General features: G+C 32.8%; 1 protein-coding gene across 2 annotated transcripts in view; it reads left to right on the top strand.

The window, feature by feature from the left end:
* The window catches only part of LOC129219683 (conserved oligomeric Golgi complex subunit 2-like), a 58,256-nt gene extending 45,682 nt beyond the window's left edge, over positions 1-12,574 (top strand). Inside the window, exons 14-17 of one of the 2 annotated variants that reach the window (XM_054853959.1) lie at positions 3,957-4,102; positions 6,948-7,084; positions 7,663-7,840; positions 12,391-12,574. In XM_054853959.1, the coding sequence (XP_054709934.1) occupies positions 3,957-4,102; positions 6,948-7,084; positions 7,663-7,840; positions 12,391-12,480 (551 nt within the window). In that variant the 3' untranslated portion in view covers positions 12,481-12,574. Of the gene's footprint in view, positions 1-3,956; positions 4,103-6,557; positions 6,609-6,947; positions 7,085-7,662; positions 7,841-12,390 lie in introns of those variants that run through there. The other variant, XM_054853960.1, reaches the window with a different exon arrangement.
* The last annotated feature ends 394 nt before the right edge of the window (positions 12,575-12,968 follow it).

The following is a 12,968-nucleotide window of genomic DNA, read 5'->3' as shown; positions in this document are numbered from 1 at the left end:
TCCAATCAATACCCGGAAAATTGAAATCCCCATTATGATAACGGATCCCTTACTGGACATGTCACTAATAATACGGTACATCTGTTCATCTTGTCCCTGATTTGAATTAGGTGGCCTATAAATGTTTCCAAAGCGTAGCTTTTTGCCCTTACTGCTCATCAACTCCAGCCAAACCATATCAATATCAGTAGGCTTATCATTTATGACCAATTCATTGCAAATAAAATTGTCTCTAACATAAAATAAAACCCCACCACCTCTTTTACCTACTTTATCCTGTCTGAACAAATTATACCCAGCAATATGTAATAACTTTGCATCAGATTCGGTAGCCCATGTCTCTGTAATTCCAATAACATCCAACTTCTCATCCATAACTATGCTTTTCAATTCATCCATCTTGTTCCTAATACTACGAGCATTGGTATAGAAAACTTTAAGCATGCCTAAGTTGCTTTTATTTAACACTCAGAAATTTCCTAAATTACAATTGTTAACATTACTACTCTTGTTCGTCACTTTATTTCCATTTCTAGCAATACCCAAAAAAATTTCATTCTCTCGATACCTGATGCTTGAATCATGCCCCCCATTCCAACTTAGTTTTTTGACTCCGAAGCCCCTAAAATTAATCCACTAACCATTTTGACCCCTGTAGAGCTCAGATGCAGGCCATCCCTAGCAATCCAATCTCGTTTACAATGACTCCATACATCAATGAACCTGATACTGCGCTTTTCGCAAATTGACTTCAGTAGCAAGTTCATACACCTCGCACATTGATTTAGCCAGCTCCTATGCACTCCATACCTGGGAAGCAAACCAACCACTTGGACATTCGTCGAAAAGCTGGTTGCTTTATCCAACAGGGATTCCCATTCCCTAGAAAACTCCTCATTTTTACTGTGGCCTACATCATTTGTTCCCACCCACAAAGTAACCGTGTCCTCCTTATTCAAAACTCCCTTCTTTTCAGCAACCATATTAACGTCTTTTACCCGAGCCCCTGGTAAACAACACCTAGCCACCTTACGCTTTACTCTCCCAACTGTGTTACCTACCTCCCTTACCATAGAGTCCCCCAAAATTACACCCTTAGTTTCCCAATCTAACTCCTCATTAGAAACTTCCCCCTGAATCTCTGGAACATTTGTACCCTCTACAACTGGCCTACACCCTAATGCTAACTGGGCTTCCAAAACTAGCATCTTAAATCTTAAGTCTGAGAGTTCAGCACATTTAGTGCAAATATAATCCTCCTCAAAAACAGACTCATTTTCCCCCTTATACAGACAGAACATATGACATAAATCACAAGAGATCCACCTGTCCCCCTTCCCACTCTTTACCTCTTTCATAATGCATATAACACCCATTTCTACTCAGTGAATATGTTCCAAAAGGCAAAACAGAAAGATAAAAATGCAAAAAAAAAAAAAAAACATAGAATAAATACTAAAAACAGCAGTAAATAAACAGAGTTGTTACACCCAATAAAGCACACAAGATCAAAAACCAGGAGATCACCACATGTTAGGCTTAGCTCCAGAAATTGCAAAAACACTTCAAGCATACAATAACAGCAAAAATGAACCCCCAAAACATAATAAAACTAAATTACATGATAAAGTGAAGTAAAAACACTTAAAACTAGACAGTAATAATGAAAAATTATAGTAAGAAAACACTTATCAAATTAGCAGCAATAACACTCCCTGCATCACAGGCGCCCTCTAATGGCCAAAAAAAGTTAGCACAAATAGCGCAAAGCTCTGCATGAAACTTTTGAAACTCTCCCCAAAATTATTTTCTGGTTACAGCACTGATTCATAACAACCGTGAATATGTAAAATGAATAAGAAAAAATGCATATGTATATTTTACTATGTAAGTATTGTTGCATAACATAATGCATTGCCAGTCATTTATATGTCTAACGTTTCACAAGCTGATAGTGCTTTTCTTTTTATACCACCCACTAGTGGTTTGAAAAGTGTTACCAGAAAAAGCAGCACTTAATTTGTAAGAAACTGTTTGTAAGACTGCCAGGATAAATACTTGGGATTTTTTTCTTTCAAGAACCAGAAAAGATAATCTAAGTTACAACATGAAATAACCTGCTTTATTGATCTAGACGAGAATAAAATATATAAATTTATGGAACAGACATTTTTGTTGTGTTAAATTGTATTAGCAATAACTGAAGAACCTATTCGAAGAAAGGTGATAACGGGTCGGGAAAAGATGGTGGCAGTAGCCAGAGGAAAAGATAGACTGTTTTATAATTAAGTAAAGGTAAACAGCAACAGTATGAATTTCCCTGATGAGTTTCAACCCTTTCATTCTCAGAATAGCAATAGTGGGAGAAATGCCTTGCATTGACCGTAATATGTAGGAGGGCTACATTGACTGCAGTCATTGTCAGTTAAAATTTTCAGTGCCATATGGTAGAAAAGGTAGAATAACTGTCACCACTTGATAACTAAAAAAGGGTATGACGATACTCAAAGGATTAAAATCATGGTAAGCTTTCTGCAATGACACAGAGTATCAGAAGAAAAAATAAAAGTATTCAATCCAAAAAATTTTTCCATGGAGAGGTCAGAAGGTTTTGTTGACCAAGACTTTCTTTTTGCTCTACGTAATATCCATGAAATTTTTAACGTAGTTCAATAGTAAACTAAACTTAATTGACAAAATGTTTGTTGTTGTCTTGATTTCGTATTAACCGTGGTCATATTCACGGAGTTCGATTGTATATACATTCAAGCTTTCTATTACCATGTTTTTAAACAATTTTTTTTCTTTTTTGAGTAGACAAATGCTCAAAATTTGATTTAACTTTTAGAGATGCATTAAAAGGGGAATAAAAGTGTGGGGGAAGGGATTAAAAATAGAACAGACTTCAAAATTGCTGTAAGGAAAAGAGTCAAGCTAATATTAATTTAATTGAAATTGCTCTAAAAAGTAATAATTAATTTCATTCTTTAACCACCATCAATACTTCTTTTAAGTGTAATTTTTGAAGGTAGCACAAAGGGATCGTTAAAATGAAACATAGCCATATTTTATTCATTTTGCAAAAATCGCTCAAAAATTAGCATAAAAATATTGGTACTGTTACAGAAATAGGGTTTGAATGCCCAAGGTCCATTCCAAATTCATATTTTAAATTAATTTTGTTAATGTATAGTTTAAAATATTCTTTTTGTGCTGACTTCAAAATTATGCTTAAAAGTAGTATTCATGATATTTCATAAATGAATGATAGTTTGGTTTTTTTCTTAAATGCAGTTTTAAAGTAGTCTTTTATTTAAATCTTAGTGTAAATATATTTTAGAAGTAGTTATGAGATATTACCATCACAAAACTTTACCTTAATCTTTCTTATAAATTTATTCATTATTTTCATCAATATAATTCATTACTTGTTGAGTAATATGTAAACTCTTAAAGTTTTGCTATGAGTTTTAAATTCTCTATACTGTAACAGTATACTTATCATAAACACATTTTAATAAATACTTTATGCAGTACAGTAAAATCATGATGAATCTGCTAAATCTTCGCAGAAATACTTTGTTTAGTTATGAAGTTTATTTGCTCAAACTCAATTAAAATTCTGCATCTCTGTATTTGCATCTAATTTTTCAAACCAGGGTTTTTGTAATACAGTTTTAATGTATATTTTGTTAATATCAACAACTATAATTTCTAACTTTGGAAATTTTGAGGGAAATGTTGTTGCTGGCTTGCTTATTCTGTGTATTACACTTTTGTAAACAAGTCAGAAAATAAATGAAGCTTCAAAAGTATTTTTTCTGCTATATATTAACATCAGAACTGTTTCTGTAGAAATATAATGAACCACTAGAATTATTTCCTTCAATTTGCTGTTGAGCTTGACATTTATTTTCCTTCATTGATTTTCCTTTGTATTTTATTTCTTGTTTTAGTGGCATTTCATGACGCAGTGCATTTATTACAAGAAATTCCTCCTTTATCTGGTGCTAACATTGTATCCTCTCTAATCAAGCAGTGTTCAACACACTTAAAGTTAATAACAGATATTCCTAGGTTGTACAGGAAAACAAATCGCCAAGTAAGTTTCTCTAAAAGAATTTTCTCACTTAAAAGCAAGCTCACTTGTGTTGAAAATGTACAGTTTACAGTTATTTACTTTTTTTCGCCAAGTAAGTTTCTCTAAAAGAATTTTCTCACTTAAAAGCAAGCTCACTTGTGTTGAAAATGTACAGTTTACAGTTATTTACTTTTTTAGTTTGATAACTGATGATAAAATTTGGGAAGTATAATCAAACAAAGTAATATCTCTGCTCCAAACAGTAGCTGTATAAGGAGACTGTTATAATATCATGAGAGACATAATTATTAAAAAAATCTTGCCCCCCCCCCCCCAACTGTTTCTAACAATATATATTAGTATACAGATATAGAGAGATTAGGGAGCATAGTTCAAGGCCAGAGTAGGAATATCAAGTCTCCCCCCCCCTCCCCCCATGTAGTAGTGTGCTTGACCGTTTAGGGCGGTGTTTTCAGAGATCTTATTGTTTATTTATTTTTACAAGGCTCTCACTCTTATAAGGTGCTTTGATAGTAATTGAAAGGGTTATACCATCACTTGTGTAAGGAGGGGCACCCCTGCTTTACACCATTGTCAGTTACCAAAGCGGTGGGTAATTACGTTTGGACATTTAACCACCTTTTTCTTTTGGTCCTGATTTTGCCTGTTTTTTCTTTTTACCTGAACACTGGTTATATATTCAGGGATGAAAATCTTCTTCGGATCCGGGATTTTCCGCTTTTTGTGTTTTTTTCATTACCCAGCCGCCGACGCCGAGCATTTTCAAGCATTGATCGCGATCATCCCCCCCCCTCCCCTGTAAGGAATTTTGCTGACTCACATTTTCTTTCTAAGGTAGAAAGAAGAAAGGAACTTCGTTTCATGGGTGGGGAAGAAAAAAGGCTCGAATGATGAAGAAAGCGTCTGTGTTTATGCATTTCGAAATCCGATTGCATCCGCTTCCATAACACTCGCTCATTTTTGTCTATTATGCCATCTTATTACTTAAACCTTTACAACTTTTTGTAGACTATTATTTTCAATTCTTGTATGTATTTTATTTTTTGTTGAAGACTTGTACGCTCATTGTTTTTCCACGTCCATTTCACAGCCACTTTCTAGCGATCACCCAAATACCCCCTCTTACCTCCCTTCTGCCCCAACCTTCCCATCAGGATTCTTGCTGAGGCACACATTCTGTCTTGAGTAGAAAGAAGTAAGGAACTTTTTGTTGTTGGTGAAGAGGGTGAAATAGGAGTGAAGGGGGAAATGCTGGAGATGAGGGTGGGGGTGAGCGCAATCGTTAGATGTAGCTTTTGAAATCAGATTGCATCCGCTTCTGTAACAATCTCTCATTTTTATCTGCTACCCCTCTCTACTGCTTAGACATTAATACCTTTTTGTAGACTAATATTTTCAACCCTTCTTGTCTTTATTTATTTATTTAGTTATTTTTTTTATGAAGACTGCCACGCCCATTCAAAAATGTTTATCCTATTCCATCTGAGTTAATTTAAGCCAACATCATTCTTCAAATCTAGTTTTAATGCTTATAAGGCTTACCAAAAACATAGCTCTTGAAGATCTTAATAAATTCAAATTTATTTTTGAATTATACTGTGCTATTTTATTATGACAGACATGTAAATATAAGAAATTAAAGATGCTTATATTCTCAAATCATGTAGTGTTTAAAACTTTTTTATCAATTTAAAAATAATCATTTTTATGCTAGTGCTTAAAATGACCATCAAAGCTCAAAAAGTTTTTGATTGGGTTTAGTTTTTTAATGATTTTTATAAAATATACCCAACTGCTCCACAAAATTTCAAAATGCTCCTCAAATTGTTTCTCCAAGGTTAGTGACACCGATAATGTCATTTTGTAATTATGGTGTCCAGTGATTCAGCTTGTATTAAGTGTTTAATTATATGAAAGTTTTATAGTCACATTATAAAGTTTTAATTTCACCTGATTTGTGCGCTATGGGAAATTGAAAGTGGTAAATGAAATTGATATATCTGTTAAAATCTTAAATAAATGCAAGCTTATTTTATTTATTCATTTGTTAGCATTGCTACTAGTAAAAAAAACTATTAATATTTAAAAGACAGTATAGTATCAATATAATTTTGAGTTATATATATATATATATATATATATATATATATATATATATATATATATATATATATATATATATATATATATATGTATGTATATTCAAATTTTTAAGTCTCGAAATTTTTCCTCTATTTTGACTTCAGGCTGTTTTTATCCCTGCATATTGTTGTATCTTACTGTTGTTCTGAGGGGACAATATTCAAAATATGTCAAGAAGTTAATATCTCCCATTTTTCTGATACAAAAAAAAAGTCATTTGAATATGAACACTTTTTAGAAGTTTTTAAGCAAAATCATGGTTACTTCATTGAATCTTTTTTTTCTTTTAAATCTAACTATGTTTTTTTTGTAGATGTTGCAATTATTAGAGGAATATATCTTCACATAAAACATTTTCTTTTTGGTTTGTATGTTGTGTTTGTGTTTCTTTTTTTTCTCTCAGTGTAACAAAATTTAAAAAACATGACTACCATAAAATTATATAAATAAAAATCTTACAATTAATAAAATCTTAAAAGTCATCCTTTTAGTAGTGTTTGTCTAAGTGACTGCTATAAAAGAACTTGTCTCTTTCATCTCCAATTTAGATTATTGGAAATATTGTGTATCTTCTTCTGTATATCATTGTTTTTATTTTTGCTTCAAAATCAGATTCAGAAATCATGTTTACTGAAATTTATAATTAAAAGTAGATGAATGTTTTACCTGAAGTTTCTTCTTTTTTTTTCTTTTTACTTAATAGATGCCAACAAAGCCATCTGGATATATCTCTCAAATAAAAAACTGTTTGACAACATTTCAAGTGCAAACAAGATCTATATTACCTTTAAAATGGAAAAATTATTGCTTGGAAAATGTTGTAGAAGGCATTGTAAATCAGTAAGTTAAAAATATTTGACGTTGCATTAAAAATAAAGTAATTCATGTTGCTGAAGAAATAGAACTAAGAAATTATACAATGATCTTATAATATTTAATATTGAAGTCGTCACAGAACTTAGCCTCAGAAAATTCAACCATCCCTCCTTTGTAGTAACAGTTTAATGGGAGTTTCATTATCGCTTTCTGCATCAAATTCAGTATTCTTTGGTTGCCCCCTCGCCCGTCAAAAATTGCTGATTCCAAGAAAAGCTTTTTCTATTCTGGACAATATGGATAGAATATTTGGAGAACAATCCAATATTTCCTGACTCAAATTAACAAAAATAATTTTTTTTTTCGATTGTTAAAATGGTTTGTTAATTTGGGATTTATTATTGGGTAAATAGGGGTTTTTGCCTTCATTTTAGTTGGGAAAAAAGGAACATTTGTTAAATCACGAAATTCATTGAACTGATATTCGTTAAACTGGGGTCCGACTGCATATTTTATTTTCTGCTTTCCAAAAAATGTAACATTTTTTATTGAGGTTGCTACCTATAATCATAAATGTTTACAAATTATGAAATTTTCCTTAGGTCTTTAGAGATAATTCGTGATGTTCTTACTTCAATTAAGAAAATGGAGGATAGTTTGAAAATTTTGAAACGAGCAAGAGAAAATAAACCCACAGAAAGCACAACAGGAACAAATACCACAGATGATGACAAGATTAGACACCAGTTAGCAATAGATGTAAAACATCTTGAGGAACTGGTAAATTTTATGTTTTGTTTTTTACAATAAACTTTAATTATATTATAATACATAATGTTAGAAAAAGAAACAAATATGATTTAAATTTAGCATGTTATCTAAAATCTTAACTAATGTTGAAAAAAACATAGGTTTGGTTTTGATTACTGATTTTAAGACCAATTCTGTGTAAATTCAATGTGTGTATGATTTTTTTTTTCATGTTTAAATTTGCTAATTAGTGAAGTGAAGATAATTTGCATCTTTCAAAAGGTCTTGCGTGATAAAAAAAATTGTAATACACCAAGTAGGTAATTTCAGGAAAGAACAAATCAAAGTAGTCTTTCTTTCAAAAGTACTTAAATCAGCGGTTCCCAACCTTTTTACTTGTGCGGCCCACCTGTTTTGTAGAAAAATACCACTGAGGCCCACTAAATACTATATATTGCTTGCACAGCCAAAATTTACTTGGGGAGGGGGGTATCAGCTCATATACCTGTCCTTAAGTGTAAAAGTCATTGAATTTAATGCTACATGGAATTTTTGATGCTGTTTTTCCACTAGGAGGAATTTGGTATCTGGATTGAAACTGGATAGTTTTAGTCTCAAATAACTCACACAACATTCAATGCATTTCTGCATAATGTTTTTTTTTTAAATTGCAAGGATAAGTCTCATTCAAATATAGTTAGGTTGTCGAAAAGCCTGTATAGTGTTTCAATTCACTCATCAGTCATGCCAGTTCAGCAAAGGAGAAGTGCTTCTAACCTGAAGCTTGAAGCTAATACTAGTTTCTTGGCAATTTTCTTTAAAGGAGTTTCTAATGCATTAGATTTCATCTTCAATTATAGGGGAAAGTTCCTAAGAAATATGAAAAATCTTAACCATAAAGTTCCTTATTGGCTATGAGTAATGGAGAGCTGCTCTTGAGTGTGAATGACAGTACATCTAATAAGTGAATTTCCACTAAAAACGGAAATTAAGAACCCAAGATTAATCTTGATGGTTTAGATTCGCGACCAGTGTCCAGGGCCTAGTAACACGGTGTTCATGGCCCATGGGTTTGGAACCGCTGACTTAAATTAATCAAAATAAATCCAACATGATGGTTTAGTATGCAATGGCACATTCTGTGAGAACATCAACAAAACAGCCCTGTTTAGTTCAAAGTTCGCCATTTAGCTGGGTTGCCTCGCTTAATTAAATATGGTCAGTTCCAAGAAATTTTATTTGATTTAGCGGGGTATTTGATTAAGCGGGGAAATTTTCTTTACCTTTTTAAATTGACAACATTTGGTTTAAAATGTAATAAGAGCAAATCAATAGCTATATAAAGGAAGTAATAAATGTTACTGGCAAAATGTTTTGAAATAAGTTAAACAGCAAAATAGTTTAATAATTAGTATATATTACAAGTATGTAGGAAAATTATAAACAGTAACTTACAACTTGAGTTATAAAATCTGTTTTAGTGTCCTTTTTCGGTACATTCTTTTTTGAAAAATACCAAAATAGTGATTTGCTTGCTCAAGGTCTTTCGAGAGCATATTTCTGACTCCCTGTTTAACCTCCTCATCTACCATGTTTTACATTTAATATTGGACAATTTATTATGGTCTAAAATATGTTCTCTTCATTCTCGAAAGCAAAGACTACCACTCAGGGACTCAGGATAGATTCCATTTTCAAAAGGGGCAATAGGTTGAGGTTGCTATCTCTTTCTTTTTCGATGCTACTTCGGAAGAACTGCTGACCATGTTATTTTGCATCTTTTACTTCCGAGTTTCCCAGCCTATTTTGATAAAATAAGAGCAGACTTTACGCATGCTCAAATTGACGCTAGGTCTTAGCTAAGAAAAACAGACAGTCTATTCCTATTTGTTATTTAATTTAATTATTGTCTGCATTATCTTTTTTTTTTTTTTTTTTTTTGATGGCAAAGACAAAAGAAATTTGGTAGAACATTGAAATACTTTGATAAAATGTGAATGTTGTTTTTCTTGCCCGTTATCAACGAAAAATATTACTTTATATTTTTGAATCAATAATTATTCTTACTTAATTTGTTTCTAATTTATTCAAAATATTTGGGAAAGCTGATCAATATTCTTCAATTATCCAAAAAAAAATATTCGATTTACACACTTAAAAAGAGAAATTAATTTAACCTTATGATATCTACTTACATTGGATCACTGTCTTTTAGACTTTATATTTGTACAGGTAGATATCAAAATAATGGAAACACTCAGTAACAAGAGCTGTGAGAATTACTACTCTGCCAAAATGTTTTGTTGATAAAGGTGTCTTCTTACTCTAATCACTCACACTGGTGAATCCAGATGGTGATTGAGTTCTCTGGTCATTTTTGCTGATATTGTTCTCTTTTTAGACATTACAATCCTTTTCAATACTGTCTGTTTCTTTTACTAAGCTTCTCTTTCCATCCACTATTTTGCTTTGCCAAGCTTGTCTTACCGCGCTGCGTGTATGCTGTCATGACTTTAGATACTGTACCTCTAGAAACACCAAATATTTGAGATGTTTCAGTTACACTTGCTTCAGCTAGACGCGCTCCAACAATTTGGACTCTCTAAAAATTTGAGAGGTCCTGTATTTTAGGCGCTTGAAAAAAATCCAAGATGTCCAGAACTTCAGTTAATCCACCATATACTACCAGAATATGTACATTGCTATTTATAAAAACCCCCAGATATCTAGTTTTATTCTTTATTACGTATGAAGCACATTCAAAAATGTCACTTTTATTCACAGGTGTTTCCATTATTTTGATAACTACATGTATATATTTTGAATGTGTGTGCATTTAACCAACAGCAAAGATTAGTCCTTTATGGTTGAGCTTACATCTATTAACCTGGCTTTTTTGGCTATCTATATCGAATAAATAATCATCTATTTTGAAGCTGCATTGTTGTTGTTCCGTTTCTTCTAATCCGTATTTTAAATTGTTTAAATACACTGGTGGACAATTGTTAAGGACGGATTCCAATGGGCTATGTAGCGCGTAAAAAAAAGTGAGTGTAATTTGATGCCAAGTGAAATGAACTGATACCAGAACTCTAGAACATTTCAATGACAGTAATTTATTGTGCTCTGAAATCCAGAAGACGTTGAAAAATGTTCAAAGTATGAAACAGTCATTTTGGGCTGAATACTTAAAAGTGAATAAATGTTATTACAGCCCCCAGGTGTTCCAGCATAAGATGTCAATATGGGATATGGCTACCATTGAAAACAATGCAAGCTTCCACATGTCATGTGATGCTTCACACAACATTATAAAGCAGCTGTTGGGGTAATTTATCCCATCCTTCTGTCAGTCACGGATAAGGTGTCCTTGTTTGTTGGAGGGTGTTGTCGACCAACAAGACTGCTCCCCAAAACATCCCAAACATTTTCAATATGATTCAGATCTATAGAACGTGCTGCTATTTGATGGGTTGAATATTTTGAGTGAGCTTGACACTCCTGGAAGACGATTGTTAATGATTTGTTATGTTACCATCCATGAAAATGAATTTATCACTCACAGTACGACAGAACATGTGAACATGAGGCAGTGGAACAACATTATTGTATCGCTAGCCGTCATTGTCTTGTTTCTAAGCACACCAGTGATGTACGGCTATTGATCATAATCCTAAACATTCCATGACGCAACTTGTAGGACACTAGTCCTTTTCTTGAATGTTTGCCGGCTTGTATGCTGTACCACTCTCATTCCAGGTTAGTTGGCGTACACAATTAAATGACCGACTGAGCCTGCTTTCATCCGAGAATAGTACACAAGCCCAGTCGACTTCTCTCCAAATGCGATGCTGAAGACATCATTACAAACGAGCAAAACACTGATTTGTAGACAATGGGATGTACAAAACAAGCTGATGGGCGTATAGTCTTACTGCATTCAAACATCTGGCTACAGTTTTTCATGATATTTGTATGCTAGTAGCAGCAGGAAACTGCTTTGCTATCTTAGTAGCTGTGCTGCACTGCGCTGGTTTCTTTTCGTTGCTAGCACTAAGTACCAATCTTCTGCTGACATCATATTGCGTACAGGACCTTCCTTTTGACTTTTGCTACACATGCCATTTGTTTGAAATGATTTCCAAAGTCTAGAAACTACCCAGTGGCTGACATCGAACTCCCTGGCAACATCTAATTTTTTCTGCCCTTCTTGGATGTTTGCCAATCACACGGCTACCATAAAATCATCTAAGGGATGTCAGGAAGACATACAGAAAAATGCAAGTTCATCAGTTGATTCTTTCCCATCAAATTTTGCTTTTGAACAGCAATGGTCATCATGCACCCAATCCTTTATATCGCTTATCAGCGCTATCACGTGAACAGCAACGTCATGAGTCTAAAATTTACATACTCAAAACACATCTTACTGTAACCCGAACTTATACAAATTTCCATATTTCCTTACCTTCCATCTTTTGGTTGCTATTGCCATCCCTCCTTAGCAATTGTCCACCAGTGTATGAATAAACTAGTTAAAATAGATGGTTGTATTTTTTATTTTTTTTTATCTGTTTTAGATTTCAGCTATTGGTGTTGATGGTGGTAGCGTGAAAAGTTTTAGCGAATTGAAAGAACTTGTTACATCTGCTGACAAAACTGTTGGTTAAAATTAATTGTATCAAAATTATAGCAACTGTAATTCATTTTGTAACTAAAATGCAATTTTTCAGATATTTATTATTAAATTTGTTTTGAAATGGCTTAAGTTATATTTACTGCTCAAAATCATGTTTAGTTGGTGCACAAATTGTAATTTTATCAACATACATTGAAGAACAAAATTACTTCAGACCCGGGAAAGTTTTCATCTCACAGCATTTTTTGAATTAATTTTCTTGTAATTAGTTTTTTAAGTTAAAATTTCACACAAATTGCCTATTAAAAGGGAGAAAGATTTCCCACACCACTTAACATTCTATGTCATTTGAAAAATCTTTTTTTTTTTTTGCACAAGATGAAATTTATTCCCATTCTCACCAGGAGATATCAATGTTTCTAATTTAGTGAAATACTAGGCTAAACTCAGTTGAAACACAAAGCTAAACAGCATAATGTTACTGGTGACAATGAATTTGCAACCAACTTTTCAAATACA

The sequence above is a fragment of the Uloborus diversus genome, chromosome 4 (genome assembly GCF_026930045.1).
Source record: "Uloborus diversus isolate 005 chromosome 4, Udiv.v.3.1, whole genome shotgun sequence".
Lineage (NCBI taxonomy): Eukaryota > Metazoa > Arthropoda > Arachnida > Araneae > Uloboridae > Uloborus > Uloborus diversus.
Note: the sequence above shows the minus strand (reverse complement) of the source record. Positions and strands in the feature narration are given on the sequence as shown.